Source organism: Phasianus colchicus, chromosome 14 (genome assembly GCF_987193195.1).
Source record: "Phasianus colchicus chromosome 14, bPhaCol1.hap1.1, whole genome shotgun sequence".
Classification (NCBI taxonomy): Eukaryota; Metazoa; Chordata; class Aves; order Galliformes; family Phasianidae; genus Phasianus; species Phasianus colchicus.
The window spans coordinates 4879967-4903786 of record NC_143449.1 but is presented as its reverse complement, the minus strand read 5'-3'; the positions used below and the strand labels follow the sequence as shown (position 1 = coordinate 4903786).

General features: G+C 39.4%; 1 protein-coding gene across 2 annotated transcripts in view; it reads left to right on the top strand.

The window, feature by feature from the left end:
* TENM1 (teneurin transmembrane protein 1) overlaps window positions 1-23820 on the top strand; it is a 322708-nt gene that overhangs the window by 242803 nt on the left and 56085 nt on the right. For both annotated transcript variants that reach the window (XM_090150010.1, XM_031602762.2), the window contains exons 16-21: window positions 6355-6474; window positions 8196-8457; window positions 11734-12001; window positions 17246-17389; window positions 21894-22143; window positions 23021-23041. In XM_090150010.1, the coding sequence (XP_090006136.1) occupies window positions 6355-6474; window positions 8196-8457; window positions 11734-12001; window positions 17246-17389; window positions 21894-22143; window positions 23021-23041 (1065 nt within the window). The remainder of the gene's footprint in view (window positions 1-6354; window positions 6475-8195; window positions 8458-11733; window positions 12002-17245; window positions 17390-21893; window positions 22144-23020; window positions 23042-23820) is intronic.

Here is a 23820-nt window from a genome sequence, read left to right as displayed (position 1 = left end):
ATATGCATAAAGAGTGTGAAGTTAACTATTTTGTGTTGCAGATTATTCTTATGCTGTCACGTAAGCAGTAGTGTGTGATTGTTGAGTGTTTTGGAGATTGACTTGCCCTTTAATAGGAGAAGCATGCAATAGGAGAGGGGCACTTCCACGCGCAGAAACCCAGTAACACACATTTTCTGGAGCATTTGAAATATAGGGACATATACGTTTTTATGCTGTAGTTCACCTGGGAAGCTATAACTTACATGCTGACAAAGAGATCTACAAATCATCCACATCACCTAACTATTACCCTGTCAACTAGGCATATACATTAGATAAACCATGTTCCAGTAATAAGGGCATAAGATTTTTTTATTTTATTTTCAGGGCACAGTAAATAGCACTTAGGTTACAACCTCAACTTCATTCCATAGCTGCACACAAATTCAATGCACTTTGTACTTTATTAATTATGTATAAAGTAAATATGTAAACAGAGTCTTTATTGATCTGTAATACCTAGACATTTAATCAGTATTAATAACGAAACAGGATGTTATAAATATGTAGAACAATAGGGCATGAAAATGAGCTGTGTGAAGAGCACCCACCTAACAAAGATGGGTCTCTCTGCATACAGCACTGATGGAACAGTGCCATCACACCTGGTACAAGATCCTTGGCTGGCTGTACACGCCATGCAGCAGGCTGCAGTTTAAAACACAAGTCACCAGTGAAAGATTTTCCTCGTGGAAATGTCTCACCATGAGGTTTTTTCACAGAGGAGGTTAGCACTCCAGTCGCCTGAATGGTGTTCTGTGGCACTGCAAATGTTAGCAGCCAGATTGCACGTAATCCCATCACCATGCTTCTGTAGATATAAGGAACTGATCTTTTAAAGCTATCGTTGATGGGATTTAACTTGGATTTAAAAGCTTTTCCTGAGTATTTCATTTCTTTACCCTCGTGTCTGGTATGCTTTAGGAAAATGAAGAGCACTGAAGGTCTGTGTGTGAGCAGCAGCCCAAGCTTTGCCATGGTTTCATACTTCAGGCTTTATAATACAAGGGAATGTGACTTGTACTTGGGCCAGTCATTGTACACACCCCAGATATCATTTCCTCACGTGGTAAAGAGATCAGAGATCTTTGGGATTCTGATGGGGCTGCTTCTGCATTTAGAGTTAGGGCAGTGCCTCGAGCCTTGCCCTGCACCATGTCTCTGGAGTTTTGTCAGCAGTGATTTGCCATGTGTGGGGCACCCTAAGGAGTTCATCGGTCTACACTTCACTTGATCCTCAAGTCTTCCAGGCTGCTGAAAAATTGCTCATCCATAAGTCAAACATTATTAAAAACTGCCGGAATTTTCCTTAAGGATCGTGGATAAGCAAAATCTCAGAAGGAAGCAGTAGCTTAGCAGCACTGTATCTGTTCAGAATCTTCCCCTGACACAGTCAATCTGGCTGTCATCTGTGTCTGTTTGTCTCCTAGGAGTTAAGATAGTTGGGAAAAAAAAACCCAACAACATAGGTAGATTACTATTACTACTGTAAATACATCAAAAATCTGTGATCCTGCCTATCTGAGGAAGTCCAAAGAATATTTGAGTTCTCTAATCTCCTTTTGGCTACTGCTGAAGAGGTTCTGTCTGTGCAGATGATATTTAACTCTTGGCTGTTTGCAGTGCCGTATTTGTAGCATTAGTGGTTAAATGAGAAGTGCTGTAAGGATTCATTTATTTCAGAGCATTGGCATCCATTCACACTGGTGCTCAGATATAGAATTTTGCAAAGCCCTATCTGGCTTTTTTTTTTTTTTTTTTTCCTTTTTGCAAGTCTCCAAGATCATTAGGAGGATTAAAGAAGAAATATCTATTTCTTCTTCTATCTGAAAACTGATGTTCTCAGTCTTCTGATGAAAATGACGTTGCAAAGTGTATTACCGTATTGTATGTCAGTGGAACTCCAATATGGGTGATGTTTACATGAATCTCACTATAGATAATGCTGATTTCACGTTGAATTGCTTTTGGAAAGCTATCAGAAAACAGTGAAGATTATCTCTGTCCTTGAGCATGAAAGTGTTTGGTCTCTGCCATATTCCTGGCATTTTCATTGTCTGACGTACTAAAATGAGTAGTTCTGACAACTGCTAGGACATCCATCCTTTTGCATCATAGACTTTATATTAGATCTAATTTTTAAAAACTAGGCTTCTAGAACATAGCGTTTATTCAATGCATAGACCAAAATTAGTATTAAGGAACTCATTGTTTTCAAAAAAATATATTTTCTTGTTATGTCATTTGCACAGGGTTTTTGACATGCTGCTAACCTAAACAGTGACATGCTTAAAGGCAGACGAGACAAATTCTGAATAAATGGAAATATACCTAGCTTACATCAGGAATGATTCTGAGCCACTACATGTAGCATGGTGTAGAGGATTAAAATGTTTTATCAACTTCATTTCTCAGGAAGATTTTCGGCTTGTTTCTTTGCTGAGAGTTTTTAATGCATGCTGCTGGCAAGCTATTTGACTCACTGCAAATTGCCTACAAAAGGGGTCCAGTGCATGGTACGGAATTAATTACCCTTCAAAGGCTGCTTACAGCAACACTGTCAGCAGGAAGAAATGAATGTACCTTAGTCGCCTTTAGCTTAATTTCTCTGATTGAAGGTTTTAATCAGAAATGTAATACAGTAAATGACATCTTCTGGTAATGTGACACTTGCGAATTCACACGTTGCTTGATGGAGTTCCACATCTGAGCTTAATGTCTCAGCCTGAGGTGCTCAGAGAATATTAGAAGCTCAACGCACTAAACAAAAGCAGAAAAATAACAAATAAGAAGTAGCAGAGCAAGACAGAATGGTGGTAGAATAATGAAGTGCTTTACAAGCAGTGAAAGAATGCATCTGGAATTTTAAACTGCTATTTATATTTTAAATTAGAGATGTCAAACAAACTGCATGGCAGAGATCAGAGAGTCACAGAGCTGAGCTCCTCGTTTATGCACAGAATGACCCATGAAGCGTTTACAGAGAAATTCTACTTTTTTTAGGCCACCTACAACCCATAGGAATCTCTGCTTTCTCTCAACTGCTCCCTCTGGAGCTGCAGCTTTAGAAGAGCATATCAGGGGACTAGAAACATTTTTAATACATTTGAAAACACTAAGGCAGCTTATCAGGGACTTGTTCCCTTACGAAATGCTCCTAATTGGAAAAGTCATTTTTGCACTCACTATGGAGTTTAAACATTTGAGCGACCTTACTCCAAGATCATGCAATCTTTGCAAGTTAAGTGGCTATAGGATGGATGGTATGAGTTGTTACCACACATGAGAAATAAAAGCAGGTCAGTCACAGATGTGTTGAATAAGCCTTTGAGGCTGAAAATCCAAGAGGAAAATGCAGCACATTGTAGAGGCATAATGATGTTTAGAGGTTTCTCCATTGAAATTAAGAATAGCAGTGAGCAGTAGCAAGGTCCAACAGAGAGAGTGAATACTGAGGCAAGGAAAGAGTGAAATAGCTGTGGAGTCGGATGTGACATCACTGAGGGGAAAGAGCCCTAAAAGCTCTGTTAAGGAAAGGAATTAAGCGAGATCTTCTGCAAGCCAGTGCGCTCCCTTCAGAGCATGGTCATCTGCTCCGTGAGCTGTCAGGGCACTGGGGAAGCAGGGCCAGTGGCTGCAGTGTGGGGGTGTTTTGTTACTTCCCAGAGCCCTGCGGATTCATGCTGGCCATAAAGTAACTGGAAAAGGTCTTAATGCCTGCAGTAAATGCAAAAATTAGAAGTAATTCTGATCAAACGCCTAGCTGAAGATTTAGTAGGTGCTGGTAATTCAAGAAGAGGCCAAAGAGTGAAGACTCTTCAACTTGAGTGGGTAGTAAAAAGACAGTAAATAATGAGAACAAATGTAGCGACACAAAGGAGGGTTTAGAACATATGAAATCTAAAAGAGTGGAAAGACAGTTCAGTACAGATAAACGTAGAATAATGAGTTTTAGGAGTCTTTATCACATAGTGTAAATGTGTGTGGCTTGTAAAATATGAGGAATAAAAAAAGGAGCAGGAAGTTGAAAGATAAGTCTCTTAATATTATTTATGAATAATGAGAAGTGAATGAATAGAGGAAAAGAACTGTGTATGAAATAATGAAGACTTTGATGAGTTGTTATCACAGAAATCTGTACGCTTGATAAAATATGAGGAAATAGTGGAGTCAGAAGATAGATCTAAGGAATGAGAATCAGTGAATGAACAAACAGGAGTACTAGAATAACGTGCTGAATAATGATGACTCCTACAAGTCTCTCTTAGACCCACATGCTTTTCAAACATGGACTGCACTAATAGCAGGATTGGAAAGTGAGAGATAAGTCTGTCGATGTCAGAAATGCGAGAAAACAATTGGAACCAGTAGTTACTATTCAATACATCAGAAGGTAATTGAGCCTGGCTTTTCTTCTTCAGTGAGTCTTGAGAGTCTGTTGAAACACACAAGAGTTTGATTGCCTTCAGTGGAGCAGCAGACTTGCCCACAGCTCGGGCTGCAACTTAGTTAATGTAGGGAGCAGAAAGGTGCGTACTGACATCAGTGCAGCATTTCCCATTCCTCTGAGAACTCTCATCTACTTTGCTTATAATTAGTACCTTTTTATGTGCTGGGAGCATGGAATTCTTATTAACATCTATGGTGAACAGCATACAGAAAAAGAGGTTGTTTTTTTACCAGTTGCATTTTCTCAGGTCACAGTCAACTCAATTTGATGATATCATAGCAGTAAATTATTGTTCTGTTGAGCGGCTTTGGATCTTAGGAAACAAGTCCAGATTTTCAGAAATTTATGGTCTCTAATTCACATATATGATTTCACTGGATCCTGATCAATTAGTCTCTCAAGGGATATTTCTTAAGTTTATATACTGACTCGTTAATAATTTCCACTTCAGGCCCCATGTTTTTCCTTTAGGTTACATGTTCACACCACAAAGTTGGTGTGCCTATTGAGGTCTGCTGCAAACTTTCAACTTGAAAAGGAAACATTACAATGTCTGAATTTAAGCTTATTGGTTATAATAAATAAAACCAGTTGTCTTTATAGACATCGTAATGTTTTTGACCCTACGTGTCTTAACGTTATCAAAATACTTCTGCCTACACTGTTCAGTTCATTACGTGAAACCATATTTCCAGGAAATTTGTGCAGTTGTGTCTTTAGATCCTAAAGCCTGGATCCTTGCAGCCAGCAGAAGTGTGCTAATGTAGAATACTCAAGGGCACGGGGCAAAATGCTGAAAGGTATTTCAGTGGAATATATATGTGTAAGAAAATCTCACCTGGTCTTACTTTGCACAGTGAGAATATTTCATATATTATTCTTCATCCTTGATGGTGTTTTTCTCCTTTATTTTTCAGTCTTCAAATATATAAAAGGCCGAAGCTAAGAGAGCATTCTAAGGTGAAAGTAACAATCTTAAAAGACAACAGTACAAATTTAGCTTGGACAGTAGGAAAGAATTGTCATGAGTAAAGCACTCATATGGAAGGATTGGAGTGAGTTATCTGGTGAGGATATAGACAAGCATCTGTCTGGAGTAATGTAGGCATAGTTAATCTTACCTGAGGCAAAGAAACAGACAAGATTAAGTCTTGTATTTCCTTTCAGCTTTCATTTTGTATGATTTTGTCAGCCTATATTTGGACCCACTTATGATTTCACTTTCCCACCTGTTGATTTTGGTGCATTCTGTCGTGCTGCCATATTCCAACCTCTTTAGTGGAATGGGAAGATTTTTATGCTGGAAAGTGGCTACAAGTTCAACATGTACTAAAGGGAATTTCAGAGGGTATAACCTGTTTAGATGCTCTTTAGATTTACCAATGTAACTTTCTGAAGTTGAACTATGATCACGTCTCCCTGCTGCCTTACCGCATTACTTCAGCTTTTTTTTTTCTAACAGGCAGCAACGCCCTTTTCTTAGCAGCAGAGAAAGAGGTTTCATTCTTCCCTTTTACAAATCATCACCACTGGAGCTGCAGCAAACTAAATCATGCTATCAGTGAAACATTTGTATTGATATTCAGTGGCAGAACAAATGGTGTCCTGAAATGTAGACAGAAAAGGAAATGTATTCTTGATACACTAACGATTTATAGGGCAGCCTGTGTGACTTCTTCATGATAATGTTTGTTCAGATCAATCTTTTGGGCTTGTTTGAATTTTCATTCAAAATCAAGTCATGATGACATTACAGCAATTCTCCCTGCTTGGGGCAGAAGCGTAGCTCAGTTTCTGAGGTCAGTACCCTTCTCACTGTCCTGGTCAGTCTGACATTATTGCCTCTATGCTTCTTCTTGCAGACGTGCATGTGTCATTCGTGGCCAGGTGGTAGCAATAGATGGAACACCTTTGGTTGGTGTGAATGTCAGCTTTCTACACCACAATGAGTATGGATATACCATCAGTCGACAAGATGGAAGGTGAGATATTTATATATACTCTAGATTATTTTTTTTTTTATTTTGGATCTGTCTACCTCTACCCATTCATGTGCAATGTTCTCATAGAGTTCACTGGTCAAAGTGTGGACTCAGGATGCCATCTGACTCTCTGCTTTGGTAGCATACCTGTTAGAGCTACCTGTGGTAAAGAAGAAAAGAAGAAAGGAAAAAAAGAAAAAAAAAATGAACAGAAACAAGATTAGTGACATTCAAACACATGGAGTCAAAATCTGACAACAGTGCTGCACCAGCACATCCTTGACATTTGAAAATGTTCAGTAGTCAGGCTTTCCAGAGAATTCTCTGTCTTCCCTCTTTTTTCTGTCTTCTGGTGTAAATCTTACAAGTAGTTTATTGAAGTGTCAATGAAGTTAACTCCTTTAGCTGATCATCTAAGCCATACAAGTAAAACTGGGGATGGAATCTTCACAGGGACAGAACGATCACGCTGTTGTTCTGCATCCTGTCCTGTATTCCCTCCCTTCCCTGACTTAATAGGACTGAGCTTAGTTCTCAAAGACAGATGAGTTCCTATATATTCTACATTGCACTGCAGGGATGGCCAGCCATTTGCAGTAGGATCATGATGTACTCTTAAACTTCAGATGTATTAAGTGTCTGTTGGCTTCATCTTTCTTGGCTGTGTTATGAAAGACATAGAAAGACAAGAAGCCAGAAGCTCTCTTCCAGCAAGGGAAGAGTATAATTTGTTCCTTTTTTGTTTTGTTTGTTTGTCACTTTATCACCATAAGGAGCATGCATATTTATTTTACTTTACTTTCTTGACTTTCAAATCACGCTGTTGAAAGTTGGTAATTACCATTTCTTATTTACGCTAGTCTGGATAAAATTGTTGCATGGAAATATGCTACCTGTATTTTGCTGTGAACGTAATCGGTGTCATTTGAGAAATGTGATGAGATATGCATAATTAAGCCTGACTTCTTATCACAGTTTGTTACCATCAAAAGTCTCAGTAATAGATGCATTCAGTAATACAGACGGTGAAGTATCTATTTACATATTGTCTTCTATTGCTTGTTTGTGGATGTCAGAAACTCAGAAAATTAAGACTGCGTACCTTGCCTTCTGTGTCCCACTGCTTTGAAGCCCAGATATTCCAAAGGTGCTTCACCAGAAGTTCACCTGCCTTATTTACAAGAGCTGATTCATTGCTCGGTTCAAATAATCCACAATTTTCCCAAAATCATATCCTGCATAGAGGTGTTTTATTCAGTATACTCTCCTGCAACTTTTAGACAATGGAAAAGGGATACGTTAAGAAAGAAAAGGCCTACCAGGCTGTCAGGCTTCTTATTCTGCAGACCATACCCACACAGATTATAAGTGACCCTTTCCTGAGCTAGGGATTTCTTTTTCTATAATCCACATCAACTAGGTCCAGATTCTTGTTACAGGTGTCTTGTTATTATCAATTCTAGTTGATAAGTAGTGGGGAGAGAGACAGAAGAGCAGTGAAACACTGTGCCTTGCTATTGATGCATACAGAAAGGAGCTGTGGAGAGGTGAAGCTTCTTCATGAATACTGTGGTAACATCAGGAAGATACACTGGAATGATTTTACATGGTAAATTAAGGACCATAATGAGCAATATAAAGTTTTTTGTTTGTGATGCACTGAAAGTTCTGGTAATGTAATGATAAAACAAGAACAAAGAATTTTGTTTTGTCTTTTCCAGTTTTGACCTTGTGGCTGTGGGAGGCATCTCTGTCACCCTGGTTTTTGACAGATCTCCTTTCATATCTGAAAAAAGGACACTTTGGTTGCCTTGGAATAGATTTGTCATTGTAGACAAAGTTGTAATGCAAAGAGCAGAGTCAGACATACCATCTTGTGACGTCAGTAGTTTCATCAGTCCAAATCCTATTGTACTCCCTTCACCCCTGACAGCATTTGGAGGCTCCTGTCCAGAAAGAGGAACTGTTATTCCAGAGCTACAGGTAATGAAAATCTTTTTAGGTTAACATTTTTTAAAATGTGTTTGGTTGCTGAACAAGTTCTAGACAATGTTAAAAATTACCATTACTCACCTTCATTAATGTAACCTACACAATTATTTGGTGATAGTGACGTGGAAACATTTCTCTTTGGTTGTTCTGCAAATAGCAGTGAATTTTGACACTGAAAGCCAAGCAAGTCCATGCCTGTTAAACTCACCCAATTACTCATATCAGCGAAGGATCATATTACAATTTTATCACACATTTCTACTGAAGGCGTACCGTTTTCTGATCAGTGTGCATTAACACAAGAGCACATAGACCTCAGATTTACACAAGTTCAAAAAAAAATAATAATAAAAAAAGGATTTCACTCAAATCAGACATTAAAGTTGAATCCAAAAGTTGCAGTTTCTGACTTTAAAACCAATTTGTAGACGTGGAGTATGGTACGTATTCACTGTACATATTCTGCTTTAATTTCTTCTGCTGTAAAAACACTGGTACCAAGTAGGGAGCAATGAACCATTGTGATGTTACTCATTGCAGTGAGGTTAGCATAGATCTCTTTAGAACTGTTAGGGAAGATGCTTTTCTCTTTCTTCACATTTTGTTAACATTTTAAAATACTTTATTCCTTCCTTCAAAATAGAAGGAGGAGATGGGAAGTCTTATCGTGATTTATTATTGAAATCCCGATTTATTTATAGTAATGCACAAAAGCAGTCCTGAGTTACAGATGAACAGTACAACATCACCATACATCAATGTGAGACATTCCACAGTGTTCCTTAAAGACTCCAAGGGATTTTTCATCGGTTCACATCTTTTTTACAATGGCTTCTCAGCGATATGTTAGCTGCTTTTCTTTTCTGTTATTCTTTTCAACATAGAGCACTTTTAATATTATCTTTTGGATTGTTTATATTTAATTATCTTTTATTCTTGAGTCTCTTCTATGTGTTTAGAACCACTTTGTATTAATCTTGCCTTTAACTGCTCTTAATAAAGGTGATGTATGTAAAAAAATGCCCCACAAGATACAACCACACCAGTTTTAGGTCGTGTTAAACTAAACCCCACTGTTTTGTGTATGTTGTTTGCGTGGGGTTCAAGCAGTAAGATCAGAGACAGATCTTGGTTCAGCCAGCTGATGACCATAGTCAAAAAACATATGAAGTGAAGTAACGAACATGAATTAATAACTGATGTGCACCAGTAAGAACAAATGGGTTACATTACTCCACACGAGGTCTTCCTGGTTGTTTTTTTTTAAAAAAAACAATAAGGTTCATAAAGATGCAATCTACTCAGAGGGAACTTGGCCCCTGTCTATTTTTCAGCATTGGAGGGTCATTAGAGTGTCAACTTGTACTGGGAAAAGAGCAAAAAATAACCCAGAATAATGGGAGAAGGAGATACATTTGCATGTATTAATGCATGAATATTTCTTCCTGCTTTTCTGTTAAAAATAAGAAGATGTCAGATGTATGACAGAGGGGGCAGCTGGGATGTCAGCAGGAAAGAAGGGGAACACTGCAAATAGGGAACAACAAAGGGAGCAGGATTTCCCTGGCAACACTGCGTTTCATATGTTGAAAGGACAAGTGCTGGCAGGCCTCCAGCTGCACTGCAGCAATGCTGTGGCAGTGGTACTGTTGCAGTACGTAAATAAGGATGTTGTGAAAGCGAGGAAATTTATTGTTAAACAAGAAAGATAGGAAAAAGAGCATATAAACAAAACAGTTTGTATTTTTTCCGAACTCCGCTAATTTAAAATTGTGAGAGGCTGGCTTGTTGCTACTGAAATTCACTCAGATCACTGACCTTTTTAAGGTTGCTTGGACAGGCTGCCCAGAGAGGCTGTGGATGCCCATCCCTGGAGGTGTTCAAGGCCAGGTTGGATGGGGCCCTGGGCAGCCTGGTCTAGCATTAAATGAGGAGGTTGGTGGCCCTGCATGTGGCAGGGGGTTGGAGATTCATGGTCCTTGAGGTCCCTTCCAACTCTGTCCATTCTGTGATTCTGTGGTTTTCAGTATTAAGGTTTTCAGTGCCTTTGAGTGACTGTGCTGGCATCCTTCAGGAAGCTGTTCCCCTCTCTTGCCTGTTCCTCATCACAGCCATTCCTACAAGAGCTCCTTTCTCTCAGTAGATCACAAGAGCTAGATCCCTTGTTGCAGCATTCAGAAGGTCGAGGCCAAGCTTCTCCATTTCCCACGCAAGCTCACTGTCTTTGCAGTCCCTCTCATTGCTGAGGGCTTATCTTCACAGCAGCTGGGAAGTGATACTACTCCATATGAGCAGAGCCACACCGGCTCTGATCCGAGTGATTCAGACGGCGGCACTGACAGCAGTGCTGTGGGATGTGAACTCTGTTGCACACCATGGGGTCTGACTTACCTGTTAGCGAGATGACGGATGCCCCAACTATTTCATCTTCACTGCTGTGTGTCCCCAGTTAGCTTGTTAGATTTCTGATGCCCTGCCTTCTAACGCCATGCCCCCTCTAGATGGAGTTTAGCCCTACTGCAAGCACTGCTGCACGGAAGCTGGTTTGTCAGGAAAGTTTTTCTAGTTTCTTTGCTCTCCCCACATTAGAGTTATCGCCTCCAAAACAGAATAGTGTCTTCAAATGGTGATGTAATGTGTGAAGTATGTGCATATTAAAATAAAATAATCATTAAAAAAAAAAACAAGCACTTTTTTTATTGTGTTTATTGTGTCATCAAGTACCCCAATAATAAAGAGTAGGTAAAGTTATATTATCTGGTAAAACTCATCCAAAGCGTCTGGTAATAAGCTGTAGTGCTTATTACCAGAGAGCTGGTATTTGCTCCTCAGTAGGTAAACATGAAGAATTATAGGAAGAGCTTCTTTATCAAAATAGATGGACCACCATCCAGTAAATTTGCACTGTTGGAGAGACTGTGGATGCCCCATCCCTGGAGGTGTTCAAGACCAGGTTGGATGGAGCCCTGGGCAGCCTGGTCTAGTACCAGATCTGGAGGTTGGTGGCCCTGCTTGTGGCAGGGGGGTTGGAACTCGATGATCTTTGGGGTCCTTTCCAACCCAAGCCATTCCATGATTCTGTTATTCTATACTGCATTGCTCAGATCAAGACAGAAGAGATGAGTACTGTGAGCGGTAGTGTGTTCACATCATGATTGTGAAATGTAAAGTAGCCTTCTGTTGTCATTGCAAATAAATAAATTGTGCATTTCTCTTAGCCATAGATATAAGGATGTTTTATGTCTTTTCTTTTTTTTTTTTCCCAAGGTGGTCCAGGAGGAGATCCCAATTCCTTCGAGTTTTGTGAAGCTGAGTTACCTCAGCAGTCGAACGCCGGGGTATAAAACTTTGCTGCGCATTATTCTGACGCACACAGCCATCCCTTCTGGAATGACAAAAGTACATCTGATCATTGCTGTTGAGGGACGCCTGCTGCAGAAGTGGTTTCCTGCTGCAGCCAATTTGGTCTACACATTTGCCTGGAATAAGACAGATATATATGGACAGAAGGTTTCTGGTCTGGCAGAAGCTATGGGTATGTCGAATCACGTTGGTATAACCAACAGCACTAACACGAGTGAAGCCCAAAAAGTACAGCTTATACCTTTTGTAGCCACGTTTACATTTTATTTTATTTTTTTAATCAAATGCCTCTTTGGCTACAATGACTTGTAGTTTCCTAGGAATATTTATTTTCTTGTTCCTCCAATGTCATCTTTCTAATTTAATCAATTTGAAAATCCCCTTTTCCCTCTGAGAATGGCTGTGTACTAACAGCATTATATTCAGCTGTCTTTGTTTTTGAATGTTACTTTGAATGTGACCTTTGGTGTGTCATTTTTTCTCTCATTTTTTGGCTGTGACATTTAAAATGTCATTTCCACTTAGGGTTTACAAAATTCTAACTTTCAGGCATTCTTTTTTCTACATTTCGTGTCTCTAACAGTTATAACTTCTTGATTTGTTGTTTGAAGGTATTTATAAGAAAATGATCACATTACAAAGGCCTTCTTTACCAAGCAGCTATTTTGAAAACTGCTGCAGAAACAGTGTCTGTGAAAGTGCTGTTTGTTTATCCAACGTTCTTTGTTATGATTTTCATTATTTGATTTGTCTTGCTGTTTCTTTCAATTGATTCTGGGGTTCTGTTTCTTAATGGACTAATCCTACAGACACTTTCTATCAAGATTATTTATTTTATCAGCAAAGCTTAGAGCTGTGAATGATTCCTATTCGCTTCTTTAGTAGTTCTGGTTTGCTTTTTAAGTTGAGGGATAATAGCAAGAGGCATTGGCAGGAACAGGCTATAGAACAAGTATAGCAAAGGCTACATGCAGCCATCCATCCTCACAAGGAGCATGCCTCATTCTAGAGAGCAGATTGCTAATCTGGGCAGCAGCCAGAAGCTTCTTTTAGGACCTGTCATGTTGTCTATGCAGACTCTGTGCCTGCACGTTGGCCCATGCAAAGCCAAGAGGTGCCATCCGGGCTGCACAATCCCCAGCAGCTCCCAGCACATCTCATACCTGACTCTGTTATCACACGCTCCCAGGCAGGCTGCAAAGCAGCTGTGTGGATAGGAGATGGGAGAAAGGAGGACGATAGCACTTTCATTTCTGCTTGGAGAATGGTGCAGACGTAGCTGTTGGTGCCATAAAGGATTATGTTAGAAACAAAAATACCGAGTATGACTTTATATCTTGAGATGTACATAGGAATATATCAGAAAACAAGGAGCTTATTCTAGGACAGCAATCCCACAGCCTATTTAAGCTGATAGAAGTGCTGGCTGCTGCCAGAAGGAATGTTCCCGTGGTCCTTCCATCTCCCCTGGGCCACCACTCACATATATTTGATCATGAAATGAGCCAGATCGGGAACAAATTCAGCTGAAAACCGAAGCTACCAGAAAATAAGTGACAAATTTTCAGCTTCATTAGCTTTCTGATCTGCTATGAATGCTAGTGCTGAAGCACAGGTCTTCTCATTTCAGCAGAAGCTCACACATTACAATTGGCCTAAAGCAATCAAAGCTCCATCTTTAGCACAAGGCATCCTGAGCTGCTGCATTATCCCATCTGCCTCTGATCTACCACATCTGGCTCAAACCTGCAGAAGGGTGAACTGCTTTACTAAGGGAACAGTCAGGTGCTGGCACTAACACAGGAGAGCTCTCTGAACCTCTGCATTGGCATGTGGCAGGGAGCAGGAGCATCCTTTGCAGCTCATCTCGTGAAACTCCACTGCTAGAGGTCAAATGTAGTCTTAGTCCATACAGACAAATTCCTGCTAGTGTTTTGGAATGAGGAAAGTTGTTAAATGGATCGTTGCTTTCACATACATATTTCTACTAGTCCAGAAATAAAGCAAAATTCCAGCATGCCCTTTGGCATTCCCACTGGTAATCAGGCAGGAGCAGAAGGGTGGTGAGGACCTTTCTTTGGACTGTTTACATGTGCCCTGTACCAAGGCTCTGTCAGTGCATGTTAACACTAACCTTCTGAAGATGAAAATGTTCTGTATGCCAATTCCCTCTGCATCATTTAAGAACCTTATTATGATCAAGTCCAGTACATGCCTGGATGTTTGGAAATCAAATACGTAACGTCTTATGAAATGATGCTGTGGTTACACGTTCTCAAATTAGAAATAGGTGAGTCTTATGCTAAAATATGAATGAGGCTTGCAAAATGGTGCAGGATAGCAGCTTTTTAATCATTTGATTGGGGCATAATTTTTTTTTCTTTTGCTTCCTTTAGTCATGCTTCTTGCAAAATAGGATCAAAAATCTTTAAGAGAGCTGTTAGCATGCTTGTTAGATTGTAATAAAGTTTTAATCTGACACACTGCAGTATTCAGGGGCCTTTCTCTGCATCTGTTATTATAAATTTTGTCAAAATAATTTTCTCTGCCAGTGTATTACCAATATTTAATAATGCATTCTGTTCAGATTTTATTTTAATTAAATTAAATTGCAGCAGGTTGAAGTCCTGGAACTCAGGAATATAACCATCTGCATTTGGTTTTATAACTACCATAAATATCTTTATTCTTCTCTGAGGTCATTGACAGAAATTATCATGGAATTGTTTACAGGAAAGATGGCTTTGAGTACATTTCACCACAAAAATAGTTTTGTTTAAATTTGTTGCGGAAATGTTAGTTGGTATTTATCTATTCCAGAAGTCTTTTTAACGAGAGACCACTTGCTTTTCTCCAGGTAGCAGCAGAGCTGATAAAATAGGATTTGTTCTTTTTGTGCTAAGTAAAAAAATATCACGTGAATGTTAACACCAACCCTCCATGGTATAGTTTGCATGCTGTAATTCAGCATAGGAAAAGGGAAGATTTCAATAGAAACATCAATAGGACCAAATCCTTCGATATGGTCAGTCTTACACTGCGTCCCCTACAGCAGGGACTAGTGATGTGCTACGACTTACTTACACTCCTGGATGCAAAATAAACTCTCAAGCAGACTAGTCCTAGGTCTCCTCACTTTATTGTTCTACTTGTTACTTTTGTTGAGTTATCTTCGTTGTTCAAAGTAAGATGCTGATAAGTACAAATACTAAAGGAGAGGTTGAAGTAGAGGTTGCTGTTGTGCTTAATCATATCATATGTTTTTATACCTTTATTTTGGAACAGTAGCAGCAGCCCTGAAACTGTGATATGCTGGGGCTAACAAATTATTCTTGATTCTTCTAAATAATTGTGTGAAAATAATAGATTTTTGGTTCAGGTGATTTCAGTAAATCTTTTGAAATCCATTTTAAGGCTGCAACTGCTCTTGCTGGCTGTTAGTGTCCAAAAAGATAGCTGCTGCAATTCTTCTCCTTCACGCAGTGAAATCTCAGTCACCTCATAAAAGAGTTATAAATGAAGTTGGCCAGAAAATAACGCTCCACAATGAGGTTAAAATTGAGATTGTCATTTCATTTACAAAAACCACAGCATTTTTCAAAAGCTGCCAGACACAAATACTTACTTTTCAAGCATAGGCACTTGATTGCCTTTGTAATTTTTACGCTTCACCTTGATTATTTTACATGCAAAACAGTTGATAGAAAAATGTAATGTATGGAACATTGGTGGCTCTGTTTAGATGGCTTGGGACATCCTACATTAAGATTATTCCATTATTTCTTTTTGGAGCATAAACTGTCTGAAAAATTCTTAGCGTGTGCATAGGAATACTTATGTAGACACACCAAGTGTGTGCACGTCTTAGTGCTGCTGATGGAAAGGGACAAAAAGGCAGCTACACAGTACCTGCGAGCAGGGAAACTTTTAAGAAAGGGAATGATATTCTCTAGAGGGTGCTTGACAGCTCAGAAACATCAGATGTAGGGGAGGAATAGCAGGTGCACTTTACAGTGTTAGCTACAGCACTGTTAAGTGTGCCACTGTGGATCCATTGGCACAGATTCTCAGATGGTATGGATTGTTATGCCTCCCCTGACCTGAATATCAGCGTGGTACCTCACAGCAGCTGAAACTCTGTCCTGTGGGGGTCTGTAATGATTCACTTAGCTAGGCTGAGTGACTGTGTCTTATAGGTCTTCCCTTTTCTCAACTATCTACACATCTGACCCAGGATTGGATGTGTTAAGTGCGTGAATGGGGCAAAGATGCTAACATGTAGGTGACAAGTGTGAGGTGGCTTCATAGGAAAAATCTACCCTTTATCTTCTTCCTGGATTAACACCTAGAAAATAGCATGTTTGGCTACAGAACCTTGAAGGCTCATCCCAGCACATTCTGGAAGAAGCTCCATACACACAGCTGGGCACTCAGGCAAAGGGATCACCTAGAAGGAGGGCTGGTTTTAGTCACAAGAGCTCCTGTAACTCAAAAATGGGAGAATACTGAAACCTGTAGTTTTAAACATAGGCATTACTTAGGGAGATGTGATTTATACAAGCCAGAGTTTAGCTGCAAAACCAGGTTCTTTCTGCTAAAATAATGAAGCAGCTCTGGCAAGTGAAATTGATGTAAGCAATGGCTTTCCCCTTCCCATAAAACATTTATCTTACAAACAAAAATGCTCCCTACTAATCAAAATGTTGTGATTGAATCCAGTAATGGAACTTTGATGGTATTATAACTATGTATGGTTCAAGCAAAAGGTATCTGGAGCTGCTAGATAGAAAAAGTGAGAAGACTGAAAATGTCAGAAAACTGTGTTTCTTCAACTATTTTTTATTTCATATTAAAATATATTTGAAATCATTTTTATTTTGGAAAGGCTAAAATATGTCAATATTGCCTACACCAAGCATCTAGGATTTGTTGTCAGAATAGCATAATTTTGAGTTTGGAGGTCCAACCTGTCTAACTGCAGTCCGTTGGGTAAAAGAATGCTGCATTTCAAAAACATCTGATGTATGAGAATTTGGTTCCAATGTTCTCACACCTAGCAAACACACAGACAAACAAACAGAATCGCTTCATTGTGTTTTAATGTGGATTTTGTTTCTCTCTTTTGGCTACTGCTCAGATAATTAGCAGAAATACTAGTTGAGAAGATTGGTGTTCTTAAGACAACTATAACTGATAATACAGATATTGCTCTGCTTTGAAATGGTACTAAGCATAGCTGTTGTAATCTCTGAAACTCTTTAAAAAAAATACTACTCAACAATAGGAATCAAGCAGAGGTAAATCCGTACTATCGTTACTTGACAGGTGAATATCAAAACCTGGAAAGAAAAATTACATAGTAGTTCACAGAGGAAAAAAAATATAGACTGATAGATCTTTAATTATTTGTTTGCAGTGTCAGTGGGATATGAATATGAGACATGTCCTGATTTTATTCTGTGGGAGAAAAGAACAGTAATCCTTCAAGGCTTTGAAATGGATGCTTCAAATCTGGGAGGCTGGTCCATAAACAAACACCATGTATTAAATCCACAAAGTGGTAAGTCGTTCCTTTATTAACTGGCCATGCAGAAGAAGAAAACAAATTCTAAAGGAATTAATTGTTCAGATATTCAGTATTACTGTTCCTACTACTTAATCTTCTTTCTTTGAATGTGCACCCTCCTTTCTTGAGAAATGAACTGTAAATGCCATCTGAAAGGATATTTGAAATGTTCTGGCTCCCAGGTATTAAACACTAATAATCTCTAACTGGTGATCACCACAGCGTTTTGGTCATTTGCATGGGAAAAGGGCATGCTCATTTGGGTTCATTTTCACACTGTTGGTAAGGAAGTATTACGTTTTATGTGAGTTTATGTATGTTATATTCTCAGTGAAGTCTGTAATTCATCCTATGAACAACCTTGATTAGCAGTATCTCTGGTGGCCACAGAGAGCAGGTGTGGAATCAGAACTTTTGAATGATAAGTGGTCAGTCCAGTGTGCAGAGGCTTTTGTGGTTGCCCTCTTTGTGGAGAGGCACAGTAGGTTACTCTTCAGGACAAGCAATCCAGCACCTTTTAAAGCACTAGAAAAATCCTGTAAATACTTTTGACGTCACGCTGTTAATGCTGCATGGAGATTCTTCAAGCATGGAGACTTGAATCTTATCATTGCTTTTATTTTATTCCTGCTTTTTTACTTTGTTGGGTTTTTTTGTTGTTGTTTTTTTTACCCTCAACACCTGTAATCAGGAATTAAACTATCAAAACAATAATTTAATACAAGTTATGCCACCCAGAAAAAATACGATTTTGCAGATAAACTGCTATCTCGCTTTCCTTGGGAGACTTGGGGTCAGATTTCGGCTCATGGAAACCAACATAGTACTGGATTCAGTCAAGTCATCTCAATTTGCTCCAACTGGGAGTTTTTCCACTGAAATCTATTTCCATCTGCAAACTTGTATAATGAAGATTCATGCACAGATGTATGGCTGTCAGGTTTTTACAAGTTCTGTTGTTGAATGCACAACTAGAGTATAAATATTCCAAATACAAAAGGTCAGATTTAGTTTGTAAATTATTTGGATTTCTGTTTTGATTTAAAATAGTTTGACATTTCAAACAGCAGTTCTTTCATACCCTGTGTTATTGGTTTGTATAGATTGTCTCTTTTAAATGCCAGCTATTGACATTTAACACAAAGAGAAATCTGACCTCAGTCAGCTCAGCCCCCAACTGTGTGCCCTATAGTCTCCTCCTTAGTGCCAATTTACCACTTGCATAGTTTAATTTCAAGACTAAATTGCTGGCACTAACTCCAGTTTATATGGCTATCTGCTAACTGCAGAGCTTCCTGCTGTAATTCACCCCTATAGTCACTAACGTTTTCAGATTTTGTAAAATATACAATTATAATGCAAGCAGTGCTAAACCACTGCACTCCTGACCATGGGATATGCTGTGATGAATTGCTTGCTGGCCCCATCCCAGCTGTGTGACATAGGAAGCACCAGAGAGCAGCAAGCTGTCAGCCACACAGCACCTCCTCTGAAATCATACAGGCTGTGCACACTTCCCCTGCTTCCCATGGCTGCTCCTCTTCCTCACGTGTTCCTGCAGCACTGGCCATAAAGAGGGCTGACGTCAGAGGGAAAGCAATGGACATCTTCATCTGCTGCTACTGAGACACATCTGGCAGGGTGTAAGCACGTGTGTGCAGTCGTGAGGAGCATGAAGCCCAGCCACGGCTCAGCTCTGTTGTTGAGTGTTCCTCTTCATTGTAGTAGGCTTTGTTCGTGGCTCATATATATACGTAGGAACTGGAAAAGCAATTAGAACAGAAAAAAATGATTTCTGTATCATAGGTGGTACACATCTAACAGCAGTTTGTAGGCTCCTATTGAAGCAACAAAACTGAATAGTCAACTGCATTGCTCAGAAGGTTAAAAATAACTAGTACAGTTCTGATCTAGAAACTAGCAGACTGCTCTTCCATATGTAAACTGTACTTATAATAAGGACAAGATTCAGACTCAGAACTGTACAGTTCAGACCTATACCCATGCCACCATGAGTGAAACAGAAAGCATGAGGAGCCTTCTCAAGTATGAAGATACTGAGAATTCCATTTGTAATTAAAGCATCCTTCTGTACATATGGGGAGCTACACCTCTGAGTAGCATGAAATTTATCCTGTTTTGAAACACTGTCACTGGATTAACTACAGAAATAACACTGAAAGATAACAAATGTCTTTCTAGAAAATCTCTACTGGAAATTGCAATTTTGTCTTCAGACTGAACCCTTTTTGCTTAGTGAGTTAATTGGTCCTGAAGAGCTTACATTTAAGTTCAGCCACTGAGCCTTGCTTCCAGCAGATCTGCTGCTGTTCATACTTACAGACAGGGTAGCTGTGCTTTCCTCCCACCCACAAATCTATTCCTTTCAGAGATGTTACAAAATAAATCAAGTAGAATGGAGTAGTTGTGGAAACAGATAGATGCAATTATACAGGATTGCACTTCATAGCATAGCCTAAGCTTTGGAGGGACAAGTACTGACATGCAGAAACCATACCAATTAAAAACCCTGTTCTAGTGCCAGTGTAAGTATCTTAAAAAGAAAGGAAAATATCTGATCCCTGCAGTGTAGATATGAGAAATATGTATTCCAATGTGTGGCTGTCTCAAGCTCAAGCTTTTTAAATGTGAGCATTCTTGCATCAATAGGAGGCTCACATTGAGGATCACATCCTCACTTCAGCCATCGTAAACTCTTATTCTCCCACTTTTCTTCCCTCTGGTGCAGATATTTGATCATTTACAATTCATGACGTGACCTAAGTTTGATGTTTAAACGTGAAGGCATTGGTCAGTTTGGAAGATCTTCAGGGCATTTCTCATAATCCAGAAGAGAACACATATATAAATAGTGGTTCCTCTAGAGGGTCCTTGTAGAGGCACAGGTACCTCATGAATAGAAATAAATGCGCTATTAACCGATTTTTCAGAGTATTCTTTGAATTAGAATTTTCTTCTGATGGGCAGCTGTATTGATTTACTTTTGAGGGGACTTTGTGCTTTACGGTAATTCTAGCCCCCGCACAGCACAGCACTGGCTAAAATTAAAGCAGCAACTCAAGAGCCTGAAATTAAGCACACGTTTACATGTATTGACAGCAAAACATTCCCGAGAGCCCTAATTATTTACTGGAATTTGTATGAGCCAGTTGAACGATTACCTTTACATTGTTAATTTCAGACAAAGGGCAGCATCTTCATTTAGCACTGTTTCTATCCAGTGCATAAGGGAGGGCATTGCCATTAGTTTTGCTGGCATATTGCTGAGATACTTTTTTTTTGTTTTTCTTTTAGCCAGCGTTCAAACAAACACGTGCATTCTGTCCTTTACTGTTCTGAATTTTATTGTATTTTAATAGAATTCTTTTCAAAACAGCTATGGCAACACTCAGTAAATTTTAACTGGACTTAACTGTAAGCTGTAGAAGAATTTAAGAAAAGCAGGTAGAGGCAGCACACACATTTCAGGAAAACACTGAAGAGGTTTAATGTGTCCTTACTGCAGTCTCTCGTTTCCTGGTGTATCAGTGAGAGTCCTCCAGAAAGTACATTCCCTTGGGTTTATTCCTTTAATTATGCCACTTTGTTCCTTATGAAGTACTGGGCTCTCTAAGGGAAATAGGAAATTTTTAAGAATAGCTATCTTTGGCTCAGAAACAGCCAAAATTTTGCAGTCGTATATTCATTGAATGTGTCACTCTTTACGTTATTTGAAAATAAGTGCTGCAAATATCTACTAGAGAAAATAATTGTTTTGTGGCGGGTCTGGTGCTGCCAACGTAGTGATCAGGAAAATTCAACACCATATGCTGCGGAGCAGTGCTGAAATAACTGATCCTCTGACAAGTTGTTCTGAACTTTATGGCAGAACATAACACACTCCTGTTGGTAAGAAATGTGTCGGTGCCGCGGTGCTGTGACCCCGAGCGTGGCTCTGTCGCACGCCGCACCGTTTTTATATACCATGAAGGACTCGCATTTAAATGTGAATATTGATTTTGTACTGCCACTCAGTGCTCCTTTGTGAAAAATGCATAGTCGTCCCATTAATCTCCTTTAATTAAATATTCAAACTGCCTCAGAAATTCCTCTGCTACCTAATAAAAATTTATGAATAAAATGAATATTAAAGTAGTAATCCCTGAGAAATCGGATAGCACTGCAATTAACAGTCAATTTGTTAGAGCATTAACCAACCATGAGCTCTCCTCATGATGTTGGCTTTTAAAATAGCCGCTAACCACTAATCGACAAAATGGTGATGGCGAAGCCTGGGACTGAGCAAAATCAGAGGAGGTTCATGGAGCCCCGTGATGGAGTTTTCACACATCTGATGTCTGTTGCTATTTGGCTGATCTGCTTTTCCCTAGGATTTCAAAATACCAAACCGCAGAACAGTTCAAGTGCTCTATATCTGCTTTGTTTGTTTGTTTGTTTTTCTCCTGTTTTCTCACATCCCCTCCCGCCTTCTGCCTAGGAATTGTACACAAAGGAAATGGTGAAAACATGTTCATTTCCCAGCAGCCACCGGTCATCTCCACTGTGATGGGCAATGGACACCAGAGGAGTGTCTCCTGCTCCAACTGCAATGGTCTTGCACTCAACAGCAAACTCTTTGCCCCAGTTGCTCTGACTTCTGGGCCTGATGGGAGTGTGTATATTGGAGACTTCAATTTTGTCAGACGGATCTTTCCCTCTGGAAACTCTATTGGCATATTAGAGTTGAGGTAAAAAGAGATTAGCTCTGGCTTGTGTCCCTATCCTGGCTGTGATACGCCTATGAAAACTACAGCGAGACTTTGTCCTTTTTGATTTAAAGATGCAGCTGCATGTGGTTGTCTCCTGAGCACGCATCTCACTGACAGTGAAACTCGGTCATCAGAAAACTTATGCATTCTTTAAAACCATAAGTTAAAAGAGGGCATCGTAAGTGGCCCTTAGAATGGGGTTTGCGTAATGAATTTCTACGAAGTGCAGAGTTAATAGAGCTGTTCTTTCTTCTCATGGGGATTCTCATGCAATTATTTCCTCCCCCAAAAAGTTTAGAAATTTCTGGAAGCTTTTTTTTTTTTCCTTTAAGACTCGCTCCCTCCCCTACTCAATAGCAGATACGCATAGTGTCTGATCTATAGGTCTGATATACCTGCCATGGCTGAAATTAATACAATTAAATCATTCTTCACAAATAACAGGATGTGGCTGGATTTAAGCGAGATTGGCATTGCAGACCCATGTGTTTCAGGCAGGGCCGCTCGACTGTATTAATGACTCCTGATTTGGAGTCCCATGTCAGGGATGTGGAGAAAGGCAGGAAAGATTTGGGACACTGATACACTAAAATTCTCCTACTTGGAAGTCACCAATCTAACTATCTAGCATTAATGTAATTGTGAGCTGGTTGTTCAGAATGAACTTGAAAATGTGCAGGTGGTGGGTGGCAGAAGGAAAACATATTTTGTGAGGAAGAAGTGATACTGAATGCCAGGATAAACAATGTTTTGTTATTGCTGTATAGCAGTCAGACAAAAAATAGAGCTTTTCTGGAGAATTAATATTTCTTGTCTTTTTTTTTTTTTTTTAACCTGAACCGGACTGCCTTACTAGGAATAGAGACACAAGGCACAGGTGAGTAAAACACGGTAATGCAAATATGTGAACCATGTTCAAGGAAATACCCTTAGAAAAGTCCTGACTTGTAGACATCCTGATATAGAGAAACTCTAAATTTAATAAATGTAAACGCTAATCAAATTCACCCTTAAGGCCATTTGATTTTTTCCCTTTGAAGGGAACAAATCAGTTGATTTTGTCAACTGATTGGTCCTAAAATCAATTGATCACCAAGCAGAGATGGGGAAGTTTGAACCTGCAAGCTGGGATGCTGTCCAGAGCTGTCATACAGTTTTCATGTTATGCTTGTATGATCATAGATGAAGCTAGATAAGCAAGCTGGGGTTTTAACAGTGAAGAAATAAAAAGGCTTCTGAGTCCCCCAAGAACCCATGCTTTAGAGGTTCTAGCATACTTGAGCTTTAGAAGCTGCCATGGTTACAAGGTGTGCACTGAGAACAAGGCAGTACCAAAGCACACTGCATCTCCATCCTTTCTTCCTCCAGCTACAGCAAGTTACTTCTCCCATTTCTATGTAACTTTTTGACATCGCAGTGTGAAGTCTGTCTTTTTTCTTTCTTTTTTTTTTTTTTTTTAAGAATTAATGTTGAAATGTTGGAGACTTATGTAACATATAGTAAGGTTTACAGTCCACCTGCAAAAGTGGCATTGCAGGCTAGGAAGAGAGAGCAAGGCACCGAGACACTGTGTACCCTTAGGAACAAACTTCAGGAATTTCAGTACATGAGAGAAATAAACCACTGAGGCTGATGACTGCATGGCACAGCAGGAAG